At 41.5% G+C, this 25729-nt stretch overlaps 1 protein-coding gene across 2 annotated transcripts in view; it reads right to left on the bottom strand.

Annotated features, from left to right (window-relative positions):
- Positions 1-25729, bottom strand: part of LOC311231896 (myosin-9-like) — a 70809-nt gene that overhangs the window by 22176 nt on the left and 22904 nt on the right. For both annotated transcript variants that reach the window (XR_014619888.1, XM_084318526.1), the window contains exons 9-29: positions 24728-24820; positions 24561-24624; positions 24165-24263; positions 23199-23342; positions 22620-22715; positions 19656-19732; positions 19349-19543; positions 18298-18471; positions 15333-15506; positions 12599-12713; positions 11451-11641; positions 10744-10865; positions 10579-10648; positions 9382-9542; positions 6884-6992; positions 6124-6255; positions 4720-4926; positions 3746-3883; positions 3005-3128; positions 1568-1739; positions 1010-1222 (exon numbers count right to left, since the gene is read on the bottom strand). Coding sequence is in view for 1 of the 2 variants with exons in the window: in XM_084318526.1 (XP_084174652.1) it covers positions 1010-1222; positions 1568-1739; positions 3005-3128; positions 3746-3883; positions 4720-4926; positions 6124-6255; positions 6884-6992; positions 9382-9542; positions 10579-10648; positions 10744-10865; positions 11451-11641; positions 12599-12713; positions 15333-15506; positions 18298-18471; positions 19349-19543; positions 19656-19732; positions 22620-22715; positions 23199-23342; positions 24165-24263; positions 24561-24624; positions 24728-24820 (2870 nt within the window). In the remaining variant the exon portion in view is untranslated. The remainder of the gene's footprint in view (positions 1-1009; positions 1223-1567; positions 1740-3004; positions 3129-3745; positions 3884-4719; positions 4927-6123; positions 6256-6883; positions 6993-9381; positions 9543-10578; positions 10649-10743; positions 10866-11450; positions 11642-12598; positions 12714-15332; positions 15507-18297; positions 18472-19348; positions 19544-19655; positions 19733-22619; positions 22716-23198; positions 23343-24164; positions 24264-24560; positions 24625-24727; positions 24821-25729) is intronic.

Genomic DNA, 25729 nt, shown 5'->3' on the forward strand with positions numbered 1-25729 from the left:
ATGTAAATACAAATTTGAAGAAATGATTTATATCATATGGTATTTATTTAGTGTATATATATATATATATATATATATATATATATTAGTGCGGTCAATCGATAAAAATATTTAATCTGATTAATCGCATTATTGTCCATAGTTAACTCGCGATTAATCGCAAATTAATCGCATTAAAAATAATAATTGTATACCTTAAACTGATCTTTTTCAAGCTCGAAGTTTTAATAATCAACATGAGTCAACAAATGCTTGCTTTATGCAGCCATTTAACACAAAAGGATGACCCTCATGCATTGCACATCAAATTCAAAACAGAGTGATGCACAAAATAACTTAATTTAAAACAATGAATAAAGTGTGCATGAAATAATAGCGGAAAGAAAACGTTAGGAACTAGTTACATCCACCCACACAAGGGCTGGGGACTCACCCCCCCCCCCTCTCACACACTCTCCCAGCTCTTTCTCTCTTGCCCTTCATCATCTCTCTCACCCCCCTCTCTCTCTCTCCCTCTCTCACACACACTTTGAGTCAGAAACAAACATGGTATCAATGAGTGTATCAATAATACACCAGAGTGAAGTCTAGTAAAAAAAAATATAATAATAAAATCTTGAAAAAATGTATCGCGAGTTAAAAACAATAGTGGCGTTAATAGAATTGTGCGTTAATGCATTAATACCGCGTTAACTTTGACAGCCTCAATATATATATGATATATTTATATAAATGTATTAGATTGTATAGAGATACAGCATTTATACATAATTAATTATAGAGTTAAAAAGGGGTAGGAATTAAAGTGTATACTTCTTCCTACTCCTTTTTCGAACAGGGTAAACTATGATTTATTTATCAGTTTCTCTTTTTGTTGTCTTTTTTTATTATCTTTTGTATTATGTTAAATAAACAGATATATTTTAGTTTTTATACTTTCAAATAACAAACGGCAAAGTTAAAGTGAAACCCCAATTTTCTCTTTTTTTTTCTGTGCTTCCAAGATCACCTCAGCTCCTGCTGAGCAGCAGTAGAGTCCAGCGTGTCCTCCAGCTCCGTCTTGAGCGCCTCCAGCTCTTCTCCCAGGTCCCGGCGGTGCTTCTCAGCCTTGGAGCGGGCCTGTCTCTCCAGCTCCAGGTCCTCCTGCAGCTCAGAGATCTGGGCCTCCAGCTCCCTGATCTTCTTCTGGGCCGTGTTCTTAGCCGCGGACTCCTCCTCCACCCTGGAGGTGAGGAAGAGGAGTGATTAAGAATAGTGATGAGTTATGGAGTTAACCCTTTCACTACCACACTACAGACGGTTAACCCTTTAACTAACAATACAGAAGGTTAACCCTTTCACTGCCACACAACAAAAGGTTTAACCCTTTCACTACCACACTACAGACGGTTAACCTTCTGTAGGGTGGTAGTGAAAGGTTAACCTTCTGTAGGGTGGTAGTGAAAGGATTAAGAGATAGTTGAGGACACAACTTTTCCATCTTCAAAACAGAGAACTATTTATGTACCAACAAAATAAAATAATGTGGAATTATCCAACCATTGATTATTATCCTCATCTTCCTCACCTGGCCAGCGCGGCCAGCAGCTCCTCCTCCTTCTTGGCCAGCTGGGCTCGGAGCTCAGCGATCTGGGCTTGTAGGTCAGCCATCTGGTCGGTGAGCTCGGTGGAGTCGCCCTCAAGCTTACGACGGTTCTTGTCCAACTCTTGACGCTGCTTCTCCTCCTTTCTTAGGCGGTCTGAGGGGGAGAGAGAGAGAAAATAGGAATAGTAGTTAAAAGCCAGGGTTATTTGTTCTCAAATCCACTTAAGTGACACCTTTTTTATTTCACCAACTATGATTTGGAATAGAGTTTGAGAGTTGCCTTGAAATCAGTGAGATAGGATAAAGAAGACTCACACAGGCATACAGTAATTTCCAAGGGGTTTAAAAATGGGACAATATTTACTGCGCTTCCTCAAAATCCAGCCTGGACAGCAAGTTCTCAAGGGTTGGACGACGGACTTGTAAGACGTCCTCAAAGAGGCAGTTTGTGTTGCAGTATGGTACATACAAATAGGAGACACTTGGGGTGTGTTCACATCTGAAAGTCCAGGGATAGTCCGGACTATCCGTGGATAGTCCGGACTTTCTGGTGGACCAAATGTGAAAATGATACATTGTTTGATTTTGGTCTGCGTTCACACTACCCTGTTTGGTGCGGATCTAATTTGTAAACAAAGGACATGCTGTCGCATCTATTGGACTATAGCACTGACAAACGTAATCAGTTGCCGGCAGCGTAATGAGAGAGAGAGAGAGAGAGAGAGAGAGAGAGAGAGATGCGCGTAAGCTGTCAACTACTAGACAGCTGCATAGGAGCAGCTCGAGATGCGTTGTTGTTACAGAGCTGGTCCACGCTGCTATTATGAAATGACCCAAAAAGTATGTACGCTTTTTTTTTCTTTATCTGAGAGAATGTCCACGAATGTCCTCCTCACGCAGGAGAAAGTTGGCGTGTGTGTTCGTCGTGACACACAAACACAACGACTGCAAAAATTCGAGTCCCATGGATATTATTGCAAGAGATAATTCATACATATTATGAAAAGCCAATCTGTTGTTTAGAATTTGGATGGGGGTCCACGCGCGGCGCGAGTCTAGAGTAGAGAGGAAGAGAGAGGGAGGAAGAGAGAGACTGCGAGTCTAGAGAGGAGAGGGAGAGAGAGAGAGGGAGGAAGAGAGAGACTGTCCGCGTGCTGCGCCAGTCTAGAGAGGAGTAGGCTACTTTGCTTCCTGGATTAGGTACTATAGTTCGATTGAAACGAACCGAGTCCCAACTTTTCAAGAGGACCATGGTTCGGTTGTTTGGTCCTCATTATAGTTCGGTTTGCGTTCACACCTGTACAAACCAAACGGACTATCGATCTAAAGGGACCATGGTCCACTTAAAGTGGACCAAACAGGGTAGGTGTGAACACGCCCTTAAAAGACAAATACACTACAAGTGTGTAAACCACCTACCCTCCAAGTCGGTGATCATGGCCTCATGCTTGTTCTTGAGCTTCTGCAGGCTCTTGGACTTCTCCTCCTCCTCGGTCAGGTTGGTGGTGAACTCAGAAATCCTCTCGTCCAGCAGCTTCTTCTCCTGAAGCACAAAGATGCCAAGTAAACGGTTAGATACTAGTTCACTGCTAAAGTGGTTGTGATCACCAGCCCAACTGACTGCCAAACAAACACATAGAGGCATACTACTAACAGTGTCTTTAGTGTGGTGTACAGGGAGAGACCCACAGGCTAGTCATAATGTATACATGGTGCATCATAATATCACATGTAAAAACAAGCTATGTTCTATAAAGCAGATCCCTCTCCTGGTTATGCCAAAGGGGAAATGGCAAGCAGATATTTGACTGTGCAAAGGGATGAGACCAAAATGACAATGGTACAAGTCTTATGTAACAGATCACACAATCAGACCCAATCAGATAACATTGATTGGACATTGATCTGCGTACACAGCTAGGCAGTGTTGTAGTGCTATTTGTAGAAGTGGTCGGACTGTGATTATAGAGTGTGGACAGCGTCTGTATTTGGTTAATAGTTTTAAAAATACAAAAAAACATTGAGAAGCAATATGTATGTCTCCCCCGTCTCCCTCTCCCTCTTCCTCCCCCCCCCCCCATATTTTCAGTTCCCTTTCCACTGTGTGCCAACCCAAAGGTTCAAACAGCTTAAGATAATCGCAACGACTACAAAACAGACCTTGTTGAGTTTGTTGTTCTGGTCATCCAGCACCATCACGTCCTCCTCTATCTTCTTCAACTTGGCGTCCATGGTGACCTTCTCCAGCTGCAGCTTCTGTCGGGCTCCTTCCTCCTCGTCCAGCTGCTGCTCCAGGTCCTGGATGGATGGATGGAAAATAGGCTACATTATTTCTCATTCCAGAACAAGAAGATACTGATGCAGAACTATAAACAGTGATACTAACCCCCATCAAGGTAAAAACAGGACCCCCCCCCCCCCACATCATAGATTATGTAGAATCATTAAAAGAACACGCCAACATTTGGGGAAATTTGCTTATCGTCTTCTCCAGAGAGAGACAAGAAGAATAATAGCCATCTGGCTGCACATTAGCCTAGCACAATGAATGGAAGAGGACATGGCCGGTTAGCCTAGGCATCGTCCAACTAACACCTATCCCGAAGGCTAACCGGCCATGTCCGCTTCCATTCATTGTGATAAGCTAGGCTAACATGCAGCCAGATAGCTTTCTACTGAACGCACAGAGAGGAAACTGGTATCGATCTTCTTGTCTCTCTGGAGAAGACGGTAAGTTAATTTCCCAAAATGTTGGCGTGTTCCTTTAAGACGGTCTAAAAAGACCCATATTGATGCTGTCTGATGAAAACGTTTCAGGTAGTAAAGAGAGAAGGCCTAATTTTTTTAAATGTGAAGCATATATCGATATGACCAGCGATGTCACCACCTCACTCATACAGTAACTCACTCACAGTTAGCCACTCTGCCCCCTAGTGGTGGGTCACAGGAATTACGCTTCGCATCTATGACATTGTGTGTCCTTATTCAAATCAATACCAATTATTTCTATGTGCTACAACAGTGAAAGTATAATTTGAATGGCTGGACATTTCACACCGAAGCAGTGATGTCGGCAGCACCCCGTCCCCACAGTGATGTCAGTGTCCCCCCCACGCCCCCAGACCCCAACTGACCGTGATGTTCTGCTGCATCTTCTTCCTCTCCGTCTGCAGATGGGTGACCCTCTCCTCCTCCTCCTCCACCCGGGCCTCCAGGTCATGGAGGATGTCCTCCAGCTCCTGCTTCCTGGTGGCCAGTCTGCCCCTCATCTCCTCCGCCTCCGCACACAGCTCCGTCTCCGCCTGGAGCTGCTCCTGGAGGGCTAGTTTCTCAGCGTTCAGCTGATGGGAGGAGGGCCATCCAAAGGAGTATTCACAGGAGAGAAGTTGTTATATATTATATATATATATATATGATATCTGTAGTAGTAGTCGTTTTATTCAGTCATCACACACAATACAATATGCACAATCATTCAACAATCTTTGATTTGGCAGTGACAATTTACAGACTGAAGCATAATGCTTATACATGCCTGTCCTATATTCTTAAAGGTCCCATGTCTTATAAATTGCCTTTTCCAGTGTTTAGCATTGTTTTCTAGCAATGTGGGGTTGTAGTTTAAAGGTCCCTGGTTTAGTTTAAAGGTCCCATGTTTAGCTATTCCTTTAACTATTTACACAATTCCTGCGAGTCTATGGAACACATCTGTAAGGTTTTTAAAAAGAAAATGCATTGTTTTGTATTTGTAATCAAGTACTCTAAAGCAGCATTTTTCCACTTCAAGATTTCAAGCTGTTTTGGGCTGGGCTCCGCCCATAAGCGCTTTCAGTGACAGTCACCCTCACAGCGTGATACATACGAGAGAGAGCTAGAGAGAATGCGCAAAAGAGAGAGGGAAAGAGGATAGATCGCTCCGCACGCGTATGTGCACTGTGTGAGCGGCTCGAGCGATTGTGTGTAAAATGCAGGTGGAGAGAGAGGATAGATCGCTCCGTGCGTGGCTCGAGCGATTATGTGTAAAATGCAGGTGGAGAGAGAGGATAGATCGCTCCGTGCGCGGCTCGAGCGATTATGTGTAAAATGCAGGTGGAGAGAGAGAGAGAGAGAGGGGGAGAGTCAGGGACAGGGAGACCGCTTCCGCATTATTCCCACTGCTCAGTTGTTGAACGAATTGTTGATTCTCTCTGTCGGCACCCGGGCACGTCAACCCGTTTGAGGAAGTGTCAGTATTTCCACTCGCTCTGTTGTTGAGCGAATGGTTGAGTGTGCGCTACAACCATAGAGGGGGCGGGGCGTTAGTTATGCAGATGAGAATTCTTAGACGTCACAGGTACGCGAAATTCAGAATGGCTTAGTTCAGTGGGGGAGGATCTACATATGAAGTGGACTGATAAGCCAAAATGAGAATTAGAGACACAGACCCCATTGATACAACCCCACATTGCTAGAAAACAATGCTATACACTGGAAAAGGCCATTTATAAGACATGGGACCTTTAAGTTGAAATGTCCCTTTCAGTGAGAGAAACCCATACCTGCTGCTGCTTGTCTTCAAACTCTTTGAGATGTTGCTGAGCTTGTAGCTGCCTCTCCTTCACCTTCACCAGCTCATCCTCTTTGGCCTGCATCTCCTCCTCCTGCCTGGTCACCTGGAGCAGGGGCTTCACCTGAGGAGAGAGGAGAGATGGGGAACACACACACACAGCAGTGGGCATTTTGGACACACATTTGGATTAAAAGTCAGTTCTTTAATAAGGGGAATGACATTTAATCACGTTATGATACATGGATGATATATGTACAGATATATGTATGTGTAAAGACAATGTGAAAATAAGCCTGTTCAGAGCCTATTGTATTCCGTTTTATACTGCACACCTCTGGTGTAATTATAGCACAGCACAAATGAAAAAACTGCAGGTAGCATATAATGATGCATTTACTGTAGGATCCTCCTTAAACTCCCAAGACAGACTAGTGCAAGCCATTTGTTTGCGACTACAAATGTCCCCACCTTCCATGCTCTGCTGAGGAACTTGATGTTTAAATGTATGCGTCGACTATCGAGTCAAAAATAGGTGCCATTACTGATGTCGAACAAAGTGATACAAGGTACTCCTCTGATTTGTGGAAACATTGGAATCGATGCCTTTATGCATTTTAATCTATGTTGTTGGCCTCGTTTCTTTCGTTATTGTATTTTTGTTGTCGTTTTGTGTATGTGTAATATGGTCCTTGAGTCGGAAATAAAATCTTCATCATATTGTACATCTATGTTGGTTCTTCCTTCTGTACCTTGGTGAAGAGCCTCCACCACTGCCAGTTCCTGAGCTTCAGGTAGGCAGCACAGTTCCTCTGGATCACCTTCATGGCAGTGAGCTGCTGCTGCCTCTTAGCGAAGGCCCTAGGAGACGCAAAAGAGAGATCTTGTGTAAAGGATATTTTCTGCAAAAACAATCTCCAAACAAGAAATATTAAAAAAGGCACGACATGATACACCTCCACCGGGTGTCTCCACCAATGTCTACTTTCACTGCGTATAACTAAGGCCGAGACCACTTATCGATTTATCTATAACTGCGTGAAATCGTTAAGTGGCGTCACTTATCGATTTTTTTGCATGTGTAAAATAATAAAAATAAAAACGATTTTTTAACGTTAGCTCGTGTGTGTCGTGGGCCAACTACAGCATTGTAAAATCTACAGTGAGTGCACGTGACACACACGTACACAAACTAACGTTAAATGTTTTTTTCTTTATTAAGTATTTAAAAAAAATGTACATGCTAAATAATAATACAAAAACAAATATTGATAATTTTGTCCCGATTTATCGATTCTTCCAAATGGCATATCATCTCAGCCTTACGTATAAGAAGAGAAAACATGAAGCAATAAGCTTAGCCATCCATTAAATATGTCCCAACTAATGTATTGCATACAGTACTGTAAAACCTCAAAGCCATTCTTGTCTTGCTTTCACAAAAGCATCTTAGGCCCCGTTTAGACGGAAACGCTAGCAGGTGAATCCGCAAAAATATTTTTACAGATGTGCCTTTCGTTTATACGGAAACGGCGTTTTTACGGGGTGAAACCGCAAAAAAGTGAGACTACCTTCCAGGGTGGAATTCCTAGAAACGCAAAAGCTTTGCGATCTCGTCTAAACTGTTAAAACGTATAAATCTGATAAAACGATGACGAAATGGTTGTCACGGCTCTGGTCGCGCGTACTGCTTACGTCACAGGTAGCAGGTATGCGCCAGTAGCCGAGACGTAAACAAAGCAAGTATGTCTGACTTATATCAACGGAGATCACCTGAAGGCTACATTGGCAGTACTTTTAACCCTTTCACTGCCACACGACAGAAGGTTACCCCTTTACTGTCACACAACCGGCTGTCGTGTGGCAGTGAAAGGGTTAAATACACAAGAATCTGACTCCCGCGGCGTGAGTGGACCCACTGTCTGTGAGTGACTCTGCTTTGGTGCAATCACATTCCCCATCCACAGTCTGCGAATCAGAGGCAGAGTAGGGCGGGTCTTCACAGCACGTCATGTGACATATGAGCCAATCGTGTGACAGCGGGTCTCCGTCGTTACAGCGTCGTCTGCACGGAGAATTTCACCCCAAAACGCTCGTCTAAACGTAAAATTAAAAGTGAAACCGCAAGATGACTTTTGCGGTTTCTGTTCACAAAACGCTCGTCTAAACTGGGCCTTAGTGACGAGACAATATTTGTTCAATTGGGCCAAAAATATACATAAAATGAAGATGACATTTGGAATTATTTGCCGTTAAATAAATTTTCGTTACGACTGGGTAGAATAGAGGTCTAAGGACGAACACATGGTAGTGTTGGTGGGTGGGAAGCCGGTGGGGTATGAGTCCTGGTCATTGCAACAGTGACTCCTACTGGTTGGTCTGGGCGCCTGTTGTTCAGCAGGGAGGGGATCTGGGGGAGATGGTGTGGACCTCCACGTGTGTTACACTCTCTGAAACCCCTCACCGTCAGATGAAAAGAAACGTCTGGTGACTCCACATGTATCAAAAGGAGGCATGTGGTAGTCTACACCCTCCACGGACAGTAGGGTAATGCAACGACCATGTGGGAATTAGCATAAAGACAAAACTGAGGGACGGGAGAAAAGATGAAAAGGAAAAAACAAAACAAAAATTATTTTCATTCTTCCTACTCTAGGGTCAGGCCATCCAGTGATGTAAAATGAAAATACTTTTTTTTTTATCCACTTTTTCTCCAATTTTTTTTATATTTTCTCCCATCCCAATTTCGTATCATCCAATTCAACCCTCCCCTGTCACGAACGCTGTTTCTTGCCTCCCACAAGCCGGCTGCAATGTGGACTAAGTCATACATAGCACAAGTCCCCTCCGGTACTTGAGGTAACAGCAGTCGCATCTTTTCACCTGCGCAGCTCAATCTCTGTGGCGAGAGTAACGCGTGGGAGGCTCACGCTGCCCCCGACACTTCCCGATTCTACTGCGCAGGCGCACCAACAGACCTGTAGGAGTCGCTGTCCACAACGCCCGATCCCCACCCATCAGTTTCCCACCCCCTAATACGGCCAATGTGTATTAGTATGAACGACCAGCTAAACAGGTAAAATGAAAATCTTTACCCCTTTGTGAGCATGGTAAACAGTTTTTGACAGCTTCCCAAATGACAACACTAGCAACATGCTTTCCTTGCATCATAGCATCCTCTGTGTCAGGTTGAGAGATCTGCCCTGAAGCCCAGGATTGCTTTTTCTTTCAACCACTGAACCCAGCTTACTTGCGGGCCACATATCCCCTGCACCAGGCCTGGAAGCTGATGATGACGTCGGTGATCTTCATGTCCCTCTCCTCCTCCAGATGAGCCAGGACCCCGGCCCTGAAGAACACTTTGCTCTGGCCGATCCGGAACAGGTTGGGGTCCAGCTCCAGAGCCTTGACCTGACATGGAGAAGAGGCGGTGACTTCTTGTTGTTTTACATCAGGAGGTGGATGAATATAACTCGAGAAAGGGGACGAGTCAAGATGGGGACAAGGCACAGGGTTCCCACAGACATAAATGAAATTCAAGGACTTTTATTTTTTTTATCCACTTTCTCCTTATTTTCTATTTTTCTCCCATCCCAATTTCATATTTCCAATTCTCCCCTCCCCCGTCTTGAACGTTGCTCGACTATGCCCCCCACTGGTCGGTTGTAGGGAAGATAGAAGCCTTGCATCACGTGTCTCCTCCGGTACACGAGGAGGCAGCCCGTCACATCTTTTCACCTGCCAGCGCGGACTCTCATTGGCGGGGTGTAACGCATGGGAGGCTCACACTACCCCCGCCATTTCCCGTCTCTGCTGTGCAGGCGTCCCCCAACCGACCTGTAGGAGTCGCTGTCCACAACGTCCAAATCCCCACCCATCGACTTCCACCCGCTGGCTCTGCCAATTGAGCCAGTATGACGGCTGGCCCAAGCCGGAGGCAATGCTGACACCCGGATTCGATACCGGAGTCTCTTGCATTGGTGACGAGCGCAATCTCCGCTGCGCCACCCAGCCGCCCTAAATTGAAGGACTTTCAAGTACTTTTCTAAGCACTATTTTTCATTTTAAAAGGGCATTTAAAAGGATACAATTCACTTTTAAATGCCGTTTTTTTATAGAAAAATAAATCTGATCAAATATGTATGGCAAACCAATTTCTGACAATTAGTTACACTTTAAATAAAATTAAAAAAAAAGTATATTTCTTGATTCAGAAAGATTTGATCATGGATGAACAAAACTTTCAATGCGAATGGTTGATTTGAATTTCAAGGACTTTGTTAAACCTTGTTAAAAAATTGTCCGTTTCAAGGAATTCCAGGCCTTGACTTTGAGTGAAAAATAAAGCACTTTAAGCACTTCAAGGACCTTGTGCGAACCCTGAAGGCATGTTTTATTTGTAAAGAAATGTAGACTTTTAACGTCCAAGACTTTGTCAATGTCTTACCATGAGGACACACGCTTGCTTGCCGTCCATGAAGCCCTTGGGGATGGCACTTGGAGTGAGGATCTCATACCTGCGGGACAGGAGAGGACAAGCATTTACTGCAACTCCACTCTCGTCAGGTTGAGGAAGACAGTGGTTTGAGGAAAATCATCTCTCCCACATTACCTCTGTCTGAACTCCTGGAAGACGATGCGGTTGGGGAAGCCCTGTCTGCAGATGCGGATCCCCTCTAGAACTCCGTTACACCTCAGCTGGTCCAGAACCAGATGAGGCTCCAGCTTACCTGCCTGAGGGAGACGGATGGGGTAGGGACAGATAGGGTGCCATTATTAAATTTGATCTTTTCCATAGATACTTTTTTCATCTGCGTCATCTTGTAGGTAAAACACTGCTTCTGTGTCCAAAATGCACACATGTTTTGAGTTGAAATCATAGCATTAGCTCGAAATGTGAAAAAGGCATTTAGTGTCATTTCCACGGCTTTTCATAGACAAAGGATCTGTATTACCAGATAATATAGCCCAGTAATCTACATATAAATGGAAATACATGATCATTAATAATTCTATATTATTCATGTCCTAAACTATGAGGACCAAAAATGAGTCACCCTTGAACCCCATACCCCAGGGTGAAAGACTACATTCCTCATTTAGGTCCTGTACTGTAAAACATTAAAAGAACCTAGCTGCATAATATACAACTGTGATGAGTCTACAAATACACAATTACTACCTCTTTATATATTAAAAGAAAATAGTTCCATCTCAATCATATGAACAACTCCCACGTTTGGCATAAAAGGTTATCATCATCAATTTCAGTGTCACTTAACTCAGCCAGTAACTTGTGGACAGTGAACTATTCTGTACCTTCTTCTCGTGGTTGGGGATGATGCAGCGGACAAAGTTGGGGTTGGTGTTCCTCAGTGTGGCCATGAGGTTTCCCAGCTGCTCCTTGTAAAGCTGCCCCACCGTGCGGAACATTCCCTTGCGCGTCTTGAAGGCACCGTGCAGGGAGTCCGACATCCCCGCCACCTTGTCCAGACCGACTATACGGTCCACTGAGAGGAGAGGAGGGAGAGATGAAAGAAACAAAAAATCAGGAGTGGGAGCCAAATCAGGAGTCACCCAACTGTGAATCCCGTTCCCTACCACACTATAGAAGGTCAACTTCTGTAGTGTGGTAGTGAAAGGGTTAACCTTCTGTAGTGTGGTAGTGAAAGGGTTAACCTTCTGTAGTGTGGTAGTGAAAGGGTTAACCTTCTGGAGTGTGGTATTGAAATAGTTTAAAAAATAAAAAATAAAATAAAAAGTCCTGGCAAAGTGAGATGACCGGACTACATCTGAATCCAGATCAGTGTACAGAAGCAACGAGAATAAATGTCAAGTAAATATACATGGATACATTTGTAATTACTGTGATAATGGTAATGTTGAGCCAAGTGACCCATTATGTCAAAACTAGTATCGTGTTCACTGCACCTCTGAGGACAAGATGGCCTGACATGACAGCATGTAGTTGTATTGAGGCAGTAGTGAAGTAAAACTACACAGCTTGCATGTATGGAAGTTCATACTGCACATTACCTACAACATAGTAAACATACTACCTACAACATAGTAAGCATTAGGAATAAAAAGGAAAACTATCAACACATAAATCCACCCATAATGCAACACATCTGTGTAACTCATAATTGTCCTGGTATTTTACTGGGAATATACAAATTTGCAAAAGCTGCAACCTTTTTACGAAAAACCACACCCATGCGATAGTCGATATCCATTACCACACCCCCCTTTTTTTCCCCAATTGGCACGAACACATACACACACACGCACCACACTTGATCTCCAAGCCAAATTTCAGCCTCATAGAACGAAGAGTGGTGACATTTCTGTGGACCGACTGACCTATAGAGCTGCTAGTCACATCTAAAAATGCTCTTAAACCAATACAATGCCTAATAAAACAGTAAGCAATATATACATTAAGACAACACCGTTGTGTTACTTACCGTCTCTCCACAGATCCGCCACATATTTGTCTGTAGACTGGTTGAGCAGAGTGGCCACACACTCATTCAGAGGATCCATGTTCTTCATCAGCCACTCGTCTGCCTTGTAGTCCACCTGGAACAGAGGAGAGCTTCATTCAGGATGTGTACAAGATCTTTGAGGTCGTGTCTAAAGTAGTCGATAAAACTCAAGCCTTTTTATTAAAAAGGGGCACTTCACCAAAAAAACAATGCCGATTTATTTTGCACATAATCTCACACACATCCAAAATCTAAACAGTTTTGCACACATTCATTTAGTCTGTTATTGGGAGTGGCCATATTCAATCTAATTTACTCTCAATAATTCTCAAACTAAATTAACTAAAAACATAACTCTGCATGCATTCAGGGGTGTAAAAAGTACCCAGAAATTATACTTAAGTGAAAGTATGGGTACCATCTCAAAATCTTACTCAAGTAAAAAGTCACGAGTATCTGGCTAAAAAAACACTTGAGTAAAAGTCCAAATGTTTCTACTTGTTTCTACTTTTAAATGTACTTAAGTACTAAACAGTAAAAGTTAACTTTTTTTTTATTCCGGGGCAATTAAATGTTCCGTTTCGTCCTCTTCATCACTTATACTATCATTTGTGGCCATCTTCTGTATCTCGTCACTCTGACTGTCTATTCTTCTGATAGCAGGTGTTTAATCAAAGATCCCCGCTTTCTAGTCTTGCACAAGGACCAATCAGCATGGATGTGGGCGGGTTCATTTAAAAAAGTACCGAACCGTTAAGCAGTATCGATAAAATCCTAACGATACCCATCCCTACACTTGATGCATATTTTGTGCCAATGCATGTCAGGGACCCGATGGACATCAATACTGGAAATCGCGATCAGACAATTGGAATATTCATTTTGGGATACCTTCTAGTAAAGGTAAGGACTATATGACATCAAACCTACTTTGATCCAACAATGATTTCACATCGATCGCAACGATCATATGTAACGTACACCAAAACGTATGCCGTTGCCGACACATATGAAACATAATACTGGTACCTATTATATACCTTTGATTTTGAAATAGTAACGTGTCCAGGCGAGCAACACGAACGACTTTAGCTAAATTCACATAGCGCTCCATAACTCAGCTTTTCAGGAATTAGCCCGGATCACTCTGAAACTATACAATATTCACCACGGGATAACACACGAACGTATACATGAAAAAATTTACTCTTTTTTACATGTTAGACGAGAGATAGTGACTGTCAAATGAGCCATAGTATTGTCTCCATAGCTATAATATAGATATAGCTCTACAAACATTGTGACGCACAGTGAAAATAGACAATGGAAAGCTGGCGCATTGACTACAGGGATGAAGGTAATAGCTGGCGCTCAAATTGTTAAGTATTGTAACGAAGTACAATTACTCAAGTACTTTACACCCCTGCATGCATTTACACATAATGCACACTGTATGATCAAGATTCTCATTAAAATTATTATTCTGAAAAAAATCGGAATAAAGTAGAATTAAACCGTTAAAATTGACCATGGTATATAAGATTTTACAGGGTTTGTGTCCTAATTATTTTTTTTAATTATTTTCTGTATGTCCGGGACTCCCATAGCTTGAATACAAGGGCTAGTGTAGCTAATCTGAAAATACCCAACCTGAAAAGCAAAGCTGGAAGAAGTACATTCCTCTATAGCGGGGGGGAGGAATGGAACAAAATCCCCAGTGAAATAGAATCTGCCCAGTCCTTGAATGGGTTAAAAAACCAACTGATAAAATGGTTGCTGAGCAACTTAGGGTAGTGTAGCCTGTAGCTTTGAGTCTGATATTACGATGATGTGTTTTTTGTAGTGCTGTCAATTGATTAAAATATGTAACTCGATTAATCGCATGATTGTCCATAGGTAACTCGCGATTAATCGCATTTTTTATTAATTTTTTTCTACCTTAAACAGATATTTTTCAAGTTCCAAGTTTTAATACTCTTATCAACATGAGTCAACAAATGCTTGCTTTATGCAGCCATTTAACACAAAAGGATGACCCTCATGCATTGCAAATTTGCATCAAATTCAAAACAGAGTGATGCACAAAATAACTTAAGAAAATAATAATTTAAAACAATGAATAAAGTGTGCATGAAATAATAGGGGAAAGAAAAACGTTAGGAACTTGTTACATTCACACACACAAGGGCTGAGTAATCACACCCCCTCTCTCTCAGCTCTCTTTCTCTCTTGCCCCTTCCTCACCCCCCTCTCTCTCTATATCCCTCTCACACACACACACACTTCAGAAACAAACATGGAGCATAGAATGAGAGCATCAATAATACACCTAAGTGAAGTCTAGTTAAAAAAAAGAAAAAAAAATGTAAGTTAATCGTGAGTTAAAAAAAATAGTGGCGTTAATAGAATCGGGCGATAACGCGTTAATACCGCGTTAACTTTGACAGCCTTAGTTTTTTGTGTACTTTTTATATTATTATTGTAATTGTTATGGTTACAGGTAATTGAGTACGGTAGGTGTGTGATTGACTCCGGGTTGTCAAGTAGGAGGAGTAGCATACTGTGCATGTCCCTCTTTTTGCTCTGCCTGCCGTGTCTTGGGATCGCAATGGAAATAAGTCTAAGGACTTTCTTGCGCTATTCTGATGAATTTTTATACTGTACGCACCCGTGTATTGTATTTTATTATGTCAAATCAAAATCAATCAATCACCTTCCCAGCGTAGTGGATGATGCAGAAGTCGACGTCGTCCTTGAGTTTCTTGGGCTTGTGGAACTTGGAGTTGGTGCCCTGCTCCTGAACCACCTTCTCCACGAAGCTCTTGTCGGTGGCTTTGGGGAACCAGCACTCCTCGTCCAGCAGAGCCAGGATGCCTGGAGGACCCGACTGGAACACAGGAGACACAATGGAGCTTTCACACTCAAGGACTTTTTTTTTTTCTCAAACTTTTTTTTTTAGCGTTTATCGCTTTTCTGGTCAAGCATGACCGACAGATACAGGGTGAAACGGGATATAGATCAGGGGAAGACATTCTGATAAATGACGGCGGGTCCGGGAATCGAACTCGGAGTCCACCAGATCCGTGACGCAGCACGGTTTTCCCCGACGCTGAAATAGCGGCGAAATATGCGGTGAGCTACTGGAGCCCCCCTCTCTCAAGGACTTTTTAAGTACTTTTCCAAGCACTATTTTTCATTTTCAAGGATATCACTCGAAGGATACAATTCACTTTTAAATGCTGTTTTTTAAAGCATCTTCTTGGCCTGCTTGCCAGCTAGAGCGAGCTAGAGCATCACACGCGAAGAAATGAGGAAAAGCAGTTGGAGCGCACGAGACAGTGACTCGTCAGATTTGATTCAAACGGAACAAAAAAAAACTCTGAACAATTTCATCATGGATGAACAAAACATTCAATGCGAATGGTTGATTTGAATTTCAAGGACTTTTTAAGCACCTTGTTAAAAATTGGCTGTTTAATACAGGCCTCGACTTTGTAAAAACTCAAGCACTTTAAGGACTTCAAGGACCTTGTGCGAACCCTGTTCACATCCCACAGTTCAAAGGATTTTATAATGTAATAATATTAGGCAATATAATTCAAGAACTCCCAGGTAACGTTTTTTTATTTTATTTTTTTTATTTTAATTATTTATAGAGAGGGATAAGGGATATCATTTGAGAGGTAACTGCAACTTTGATAAGCGTTATGCTTGCACCAATCTCAGGCGCATATCATCCTATGGAGTAACTGTGTGGAATGTGCTAGATAGAAGATAAAATGAAGGAAAGCAGAAATATTGCTCTATTAAAAAAAAATGGAAAAAATTTATAAAGGAATGATATTTGCAAATTTCCAAAAAGACTATTGTTGTCTTTTGTACTACATTATGGATACTATTATTTATTTATTTAATGTTGTTTTCAATGTTTTGATGAAGAATTATTGGTAATGTGGTTATTCTCCATTATATAATTTTTTTTTTTTATCCACTTTTTTCTCCCATCCCAATTTCGTATCATCCAATTCAACCCTCCTCTGTCACGGACGCTGTTTCTTGCCTCCCACAAGCCGGCTGCAATGTGGACTAAGTCATACATAGCACAAGTCCCCTCCGGTACTTGAGGTAACAGCAGTCGCATCTTTTCACCTGCACAACTCGATCTCTGAGTGGCGAGGAGTAACGCGTGGGAGGCTCACGCTGCCCCCGACACTTCCTGATTCTACTGCGCAGGCGCACCAACCGACCTGTAGGAGTCGCTGTCCACAACGCCCGATCCCCACCCATCAGTTTCCCACCCCCTAATACGGCCAATGTGTATTAGTACGGACGACCAGCTAAACTGAAAGCAAATGTGGAGAGCGTCTCCAGCATTTCGTGGCGAGCGCCTTGCCCACTACGCCACGTAGCCGCCCTTCATTATATAATTTAAGTATAAATTCATGTTCCCACTTGGAAGTGGCGGATAGGGGTAGGGCATGATAAGCTTAGGCTTCTTCCTACTCCTTTTCGAACAGTGATATGTATACCGTAATTCCTCTAATAGTAACCCCGGCTTGTATTTGTTTCAACTGTAGCGGGTACCAGGCTTGTATTAGGAGGAGGCCTGTATAAGAGGGAGGCCTATATTTCAAATGGATCATACTGGGTACTGGGTTCATTTATTGAAACCAAGTACTGTATGAAATAGTAAACAGTGCAATTACAGGTGGTCACTGGTCATTTCAACATTTTCAAAGTGAAATCAAGTAACTAGCTCAGTATGCAGCTCAGTATATTAGTAACCTGGCTTGTATTAGGAGGCCGGCTTATAATTGCTTAACTCAAGAGCGCACCCGGCCATTAATAGAGACCCGGCTTGTATTTGAGACCCGGTTACTATTAGAGGAATTACGGTATTTGTCATTTCTCTTTTTTATTCTTTGTTTTTTTAAATCGTGTTCGAAATAAAGATTCATTCATCCAAGTGCCAGTACCAATTAGAGGACAGATATAAAAACACAGGTACTATAACATCTGAAGGTTTGGGGTAATACCTACAAGAGCACCCTACAGGCAATAATTACCATGCAAAAAAGAGCAATCAGAATAGTGAATAATGTAGGGTATTACGACTTACCAATGGACTATTTTTAAAATCACACTGAAATTTAGGGATTTAGTGGAATTTAAAACTGCACAAATGGTGTATAAAGCAAGACATAATTTACTACTAGGCAACATCCAAAAGATTTTCATAGATAGAGAAGGGGGATATAACTTAGTTGTGGAATAGTCTACCAGAGGAGTTAAGAAAGTAAAAGTGCTGCTGATTTTAAAAGGAAGTACAAACAACGTATTCTTGATAAATATGCCCGCGGACGGTTAACTATGTGTTTTTTAATCAAATTGATTAGATAAATTGTTCAGATTTTTGATTGCCGATTGTTGTTAACGATTATTATGTTTTAGGTATTTTTTGGTCGATAACAAAGATCAACGATACATTTGAGATGATGCACTGGGTTAGGGCATTTACAAGCTTGTAGCTTCAGCTCTAACCTTTTCGGCCAACTTGTAATTTGATTTGTGTGTGCGTTTATTTTTTTTGTACATGCTAAATGGCTCGAAATAAACTTCATTCATCCATTCATTCATATTAGGCTCGAGTGCAACATCATCAGTGGGAGCCGTCTTACATGTTTCTCGATGAGGTCGATGCAGGGCTGCAGGTCCAGGCCGAAGTCGATGAAGCTCCACTCGATGCCCTCCCTCTGGTACTCCTCCTGCTCCAGCACGAACATGGTGTGGTTGAACAGCTGCTGGAGCTTCTCGTTGGTGTAGTTGATGCACATCTGCTCAAAGGAGTTCAACTGCACAGGGAGCGAGAGAGAGGTAGATGAAATGGTTAACCTTCTGTAGTGTGGCGCGATCCATCTTGTTTACTACTCTGTGTTTGAATGCTGCCGACTATCGCGCATACGGTGTCTCAGGCCTCCTGTAAGATGACATGTGTCAACAAATGTACATGTCTGTTGAATTTATGCTGTGCCATTGTTACTGTAAAAATGTAATGATTGTGATGCGTTGTTATTATTAATGAGACGTTGAGCTGTATGTGTGTGTCACGAATTTCCCCAAGGGGATTAATAAAGGAATATCTCATCTTATTATCTTTTGGTAGTGAAAAGGTTAAAAAAATTACAAAGTGAGATCACCGGACTACATCTGAATCCAGATCAGTGTGTACAGAAGCAAAGAGAATAAATGTCAAGTAAATATACATTGATACATTTGTAATTACTGTGATAATGGTAATGTTGAGCCAAGTGACCCATTATGTCAAAACTAGTATTGTGTTCACTGCACCTCTGAGGACAAGATTGCCTGACATGACAGCATGTAGTTGTGTTGAGGCAGTAGTGAAGTAAAACTTCACTACCTACAACATAGTAAGCATTAGGAATAAAGAAAAACTATCAACACATAAATCCATCCATAATGCTTATGCAACACATCTGTGTAACTCACAATAATTGTCCTGGCATTTTACTGGGAATATACACATTTGCAAAAGCTGCAACCTTTTTGCGATAAACCACACCCATGCGAGAGAGAGGTAGATGGTGAGAGAGAGAGAGAAAACACAGCATGTGCTCAGCTCACCAACTACTGTCTTTTGAATAGTGTAGTGGTAATTACTATCCTAAAAGTATGCCTAAGTCACCATTGTTGTGTCTCGTGTCTTACCTCAAAGATCTCAAACCCTGCGATATCCAGGATACCGATGAATGAGGCTCCCTGTCTCTTGGTTTTATCCAGAGCCTTGTTGATCCTCATTACCAGCCAGCGGAACATCCTCTCATAAGAGGCTTTGGCCAGGGCCTCAACGGCAAACTCTGCCTGCTCCTGGGTCTGGGCCTTCTGTACGTAGTCCCTTCCCACCTGAAACCAGATCAAATAGTACTTTAATGTCATTCTGTTCTGGCTAATCCTGCTCCAGTCAATACACACATCACTAACTTGTAGGGATCAGTCATTACATTCCCATACAGACCTTGATCCTAGGAGACAGGATCGCCCGGGTGAAGTCGGTCACATTCATACCGAGCAGATGGCAGACTTTCTGGGCAGCTGAGGGGGGGGGGGGGGGAAGGTTCAGTTCAGTACATTTTTATTTCGGATATTGGACACATAACAATGGTCATTCCATAAATCGCCAAAGTTTTACCAGCTGCTATTGCAGCACCGTCCAATTGTCCGAAAAGGGCTAGGGAGAAGCAGTAGGCTTGTTGGGCCCTACCCCTGAAGGTAGAGTCTCAAACAGGTGGGTGGATGCATGTAAGATAGATGGTGGATGAATGGGGTGATGAGGAATTCGAGAGAAAAACCTTTACAAATCATTATTATAATTTTTTTTATTATGTTTTTGGTAGAATTGTATTGGTTTTTGCTACCGGGCAGTCCGGTAGAGAGAGAGAGAGAGAGAGGAAGTATGGGAGATAGAGGGGGGGGGAAGACATTCGGCAAAGGTCGCCGGGTCCGGGAGTCGAACCCGGGACGGCCGCATTGCACCGCAGCACTGTACGTGGTGCGGCACCCTGGCGCCCCTATTATTATTGATGATGTTGTGTGGTTTGTTGAAATTGAAAAAAAAAATTAAATTGATAAAAAAAAATTACTGAAAAGGAAAAACGTCTACATACATTTTGACCCGACTGAATTGAGGTGTGTACAGAAGCCACTATGTACAGTACTGTGTGTGTGTGCAACATGGTCTCATCAGAAAACGTAACTAGAGCATTAATCAACCACAGGAAAAAAAGGTACATTATATTATAGCCATAAGTAATATTATTTACATTTCGTATCGGCAAAAGTCCAAAACAAACAGATTGTGGTTGTGGGAGAGTGCTCTGACCACAAGACTAAGCCACCCTGACACAAACCTAGCAATACTATGATTATGGTTCATTTGAACATTTAACGGTTATGGTTAAGATATAAAGTTAGGGCTAAGGTTAGGGTTCAATGGTTAGTTAACAGTGTGGTTAGGGTTAGAGATAAGGTTATGGTTAGTTTAAGGTAACAGTGTGGTTAAGGTTAGGTTAGAGATAAGGTTATGGTTAGTTTAAGGTAACAGTGTGGTTAAGGTTAGAGATAAGGTAAGGTAAAGGCACTTGCCTCCCATGCGAGCACCCTGGGTTCATTCCCCATTCTATATGTACTTATTTGTAATACATACTGTAAATATGTCAATATATTACTTATAGCTATAACAGAATGTACAATATGTACCCTTTTCCTGTAGATCAGGGGTTCTCAAAAAAGAAATTATACCACAACCATTTTATTTAGGATTTTTTTTGGCGACCCCACACTTGATGTATCGCGTAATTTCAACGTGGAATTAAGGAATATCAAAATAAAAGCACACGTTGTTGAACTTGATCATGCATATTTATTAGAACATTTTATTACAGCACCAATGTTCCCTCTAATTTTATTTCGGTCTGAGCAAACACTCAAACCTCCTGAGCAGACATCAGCAGCTACTGAGCAACATAGGTCACCTGCCGATTAACCGGTTAGTTGATAAAAAATCTGAGAATCTTAATTTCCCTCAATGTCTAACATAAAAATCTATACATTTAGCTGATACACAGAAATAATACAAAAAGGCATATTATATTCCTTAATCAAATATTTATTTGACCATTGATTGATGATACAGTCCTTACTTTGGCTGGGTTGGCGGCGGTGTGAGTCGTGTCACTAACTTGTCTTTTTAGGAGGCTGACTTGTCATTATTTTATTAAGTGAATTATCATGAGACTTCAAGGGTGACCATATTGTGATTTTCTTTTAAAGAGGACACTGCCTTCAGCCTCAAGATACTTAATGATACTCGAAGTTTACTCAAAGATGCTTTATCATTTTAATATATTTAAAGTATGCCTCCTCTGTATGGATATACAATTGTTTATATTATTTTATAACAAAATAATATCTCTCTATAACCAAAGTTACTCAACATGCTGTATTATGCCTAAAGTAATCTGACAAATCTCAAGAAAATAACTAAATCAACCTATGACAAAATATTATATAATATATTTTCAAGTCTTAGTGGACAAAATAAAAAGTAAAATATGAAGTAATGTTCTAAATAATACCTCTTCTGTATTAGAAAATCAAGCTTTAAAAAATATATCTTTGTATCTTTTCAATGTAATGTAAATTATAAAACAGTAACCTCACAAGATACTAATTTAAAAGTGCACTATGCAGTTTCGGATTTGTTTACATTTGCATAACTTGCAATTAGTGTATAAAACAAATTTATTACACACATAATCCTTAGAATGATTGTATCATAAGCATCTTATCAAACCAAAACATCATTTTGAGGCATCAAAATAGTTTTACGGTAAATTATTTTCTTTCTCTCTCTGTATAGCTGAATATACTTCGGTCAACTTTGCCATCAAACTCTCGCCTCGCACAGCTTTGTTTGTAATGTTTTTCTGTGTCCATGTGAGCTTTGAGATAGCCAGCACTCCGCTTCCAATTAGTCTCGACCGGGATGGTAAATTGGGAATTTTCTCTGCAGTTCATCTGTAATGTACATTCGCTTTGGCATTGTGAGCAGAATCAATGCTGGTCGAATCTGTCCGCTTCCTCATCTGTTGTGTGTGTGAGAGCGCAGTAGTGACGCCCACAAGGCACTGAAAGCGGGGCTTCTCTTGGTAACGTCACACGCAACAGGGTACCGTAGTATTCCGTGCAACGCGCTAGTCAATTTAACTACATGCATATTTTACACAAACGTTTCTGTGCGCAACAGATTTCAGATGTTCGCGGGAGCATTTTGCCATGTACGCGCACACCTTAGAGGAACATTGTACAGCACTATGTTATTTGCCAATGCACAAGTCACCTACCCATATTTTGAGAACCGCTGCTGTAGATTATTAGTACTTTATTTACATATTTTAAGCGAGATCGGGCTAATGTGTACCAGTATCATCGGGCATGGAAGCCTGGTCCGAGTGGCGTTCCTTCTTGAAGCTTATGTTCCCCAGCTGCAGGACGGCAGACACCACCTTCAAGAGACCTGACCAATGAAACAAACATGTCAGTAAAAAGGTAATTCATTAAGAAATTCAAACAAGCAGAGGGTGATTGGAGGGTAGATTAAGGATGACGACTTCCCATTAGTCACATTCTTGAATTCATTATTTTGTATTACTATAGGCTTCAACGTAAACAATCAAGGGAATTCAAAATAATAACACAATCTCTTTGGCTAAATTTGAACAAATAAAACACCCTGCAATGCAAATGACCATTTATATTTAATGTAGACACGCATGTTTATATTTTACATCAAATAAAATAATATGTCACCCTGTAATAATTAGGTCAATAACAAGGCAGCATCAGGCGTAATATATTAAAGAATATGAATCTAAATATTTTAGACCAAAAAATATATTATTGAACATACTACAGTATTTTAGACCAAATAAATATGTATTTATGTATATTATTGACCATGAACGAGTTACAGCACATAGGTCAATGGTGGCACATTTACCGACTCTCTCCTCCTCTGGGACGCTCATTATCTTGAAGGCTTCCATGGTCTCAATGAACATTTCCTTATCCGTCTGACCAGGGACCGTCACGTTCCCATTTGACAGGAAACGGTACTTGCTATAGTCCTCTAGACAAAGCTCAGCTAGAGAGGAAGAAGACATTATTAATACACAATATAACATTGTTAAACTGTGTCCAGTCTATTTTGCCCAGACACTGATGATTTATCATTTCCCTGGATTATTTAAAAAGGTGCTATAGATAACATTCAGCCATTAGATGTCGCACTAGAAGAGCACCAGCATATCATTTATCCAATCAGGTGGATTTCACGTGGAGAAATGGGGAGGAAAAAAATATTACTCTACATAAAATCTTTATCTATAGCACCTTTAAAAAGGAACACGGCAACTTTTTGGGAAATTAGCTTATTTGCCATCTAACCTGGAGTTAGACAAGCAGATACATACACTTTTCTTCTGTTCATGCATTAGGCTTAGGGAACAGCCGCACCGTTAGCCTAGCTTAGAGTCATTAACTTTTTTTTAAAACTGGGCTTTTGAGGTGATGAAATCACTGCGCCCAGGCAGCAGTGGTTTGGCAAAAAATAGTTCAGAGTATACAGTACATCTGCTTAGAAAACAAAAGTAATTTTTTTTTCTCCACGTGGTAAATACACAGGTCACAACATGTTTACAGGAAAGTTTGAGTTGTATTTGTAGTGTAGTTCGTGACTGTTTGGAACTAGGCTACACTGGCAGACCTACTTCCAGTGGATGACGCTAAGCTAGGCCAACGGATCGGCTGTTCCCTAAGCCTAATGCATGCACAGAGAATTAAAGGGTATGTATCCGCTTGTCTAACTCCAGGGTAGATGGCAAATAAGCTAATTTCCCAAACAGTTGGCGTGTTCCTTTAAGTATTAGTTAAGATTCAAACTGTATGAAATGGCTTGATTTCTCACAGCGGAGTTTATCTCCCGCTCCACTCAGCATGTAGTAGAACACATGGAAGGTCCTCTCCTCTTTAGCCTGTCTGACGGCTCGAGACTTCTCCAGCAGGTCTGACAACACGCACGTCAAGGAAACACTGCAGCACAAATAATTACAGCGAAACTGTATATTAACAGGGTCATTAGCAGGCTCTTGAACAATATAATTTTCTCCATTGACGTCAATGCATTTGTGGTTTGGCTTAGAACTAGGGTAATATTACGCCTTCTTTACATAATTTTCACAACATAAAAACTCTGGCAACACATAAGTGGAGATGTAAGGCTTCTGGCGTAGGACAATGGCAATATCTAAAGTGTAGCTTAGAAGTCATAAGGTGTAAAAAGAAAGTACAAAGAAAAGGATACAAGTCTCAATGTTGGCTCCAACGATGTATCCATTGACATCAAAGTTGATCCGGATGAATTTTCCCTTCAAGGTGAAAAGAAGTTATGTATTGGCCATTGGACAGGCTGAACTCTTGTGATAAGCAATACAAAAAACGATTAGCAAATCACTTTAGGGCCATTCTTACAAATCGTGACGAGTTGTCATTCTTGACGGTCTTGCCGTTGCCAAACGCCTCCAGGATAGGGTTAGCCTGTAGTAGCTGCTTCTCCAGTTCTCCCTGGTAAGAGACAAGACCGCGAGGGAATTAAATGATACCTTCCAGTAAACTATATTAGTATGTTAGGCCACGCTTTTCCCCCCAATACGTGCTTTAGGCGGAGAGAGCATGAGCATAAACAATGTGTTATTCTCACAACTTTGCAGGCATCCCATTAACCCTTTTACTACCACACTACAGAAGGATAACCTTCTGTAGTGTGGTTGTGAAAGGGTTAACACTTTGTCGTGTGGCAGTGAACGGGTTAATAAGAATGTGCAGCCAGTTACTTATCATTTCTCAATCAAGAACACGCACACACACACTAATGTTAAATATCTTCCACATTCCAACACATCACATTAACTCCCCTGGAGAAACAAGCTCACTCAAGCACAAATCCTAACGCCACCAAACCCTGCAGGCACACAAACACACTCGCACACAAATGTTAAATATCTTCCACACACAACATAGAGCAGGCGTATGTTGTAGCACCGAAGACGAGGTAGAGTAGATACAAGGTTTACAACAAAGGCCGACCAGATGGGGAAAACAAAAGCTGCTGGGTGAAGTGGATATATCACCACACCTAGCCTTATCCTAGCTAACACCAAGGGGCAAGTCAGCGGTTCAGCGAAACCTGAGATAAGGTTATTACAGGGATAGTGTCAAGTACAGTAGGTGCGGCACTCGCTTCTTTTGAACATCATCTTTGCATTCATTATCCTCTCAAACTATACAACATTCATTATCCTCTCAAAACTAAACTATACAACATTCATGATTCTCTCAGAACTATATAACATCATTCTCTCAAAACTATACAACATTCATTATCCTCTCAAAACTAAACTATACACCATTCATGATTCTCTCAAAACTATATAACATTATCCTCTCAAAACTATACAACATTCATTATCCTCT

The sequence above is a fragment of the Notolepis coatsorum genome, assembly GCF_963971535.1.
Source record: "Notolepis coatsorum genome assembly, chromosome: 7".
Taxonomy (NCBI): Eukaryota; Metazoa; Chordata; class Actinopteri; order Aulopiformes; family Paralepididae; genus Notolepis; species Notolepis coatsorum.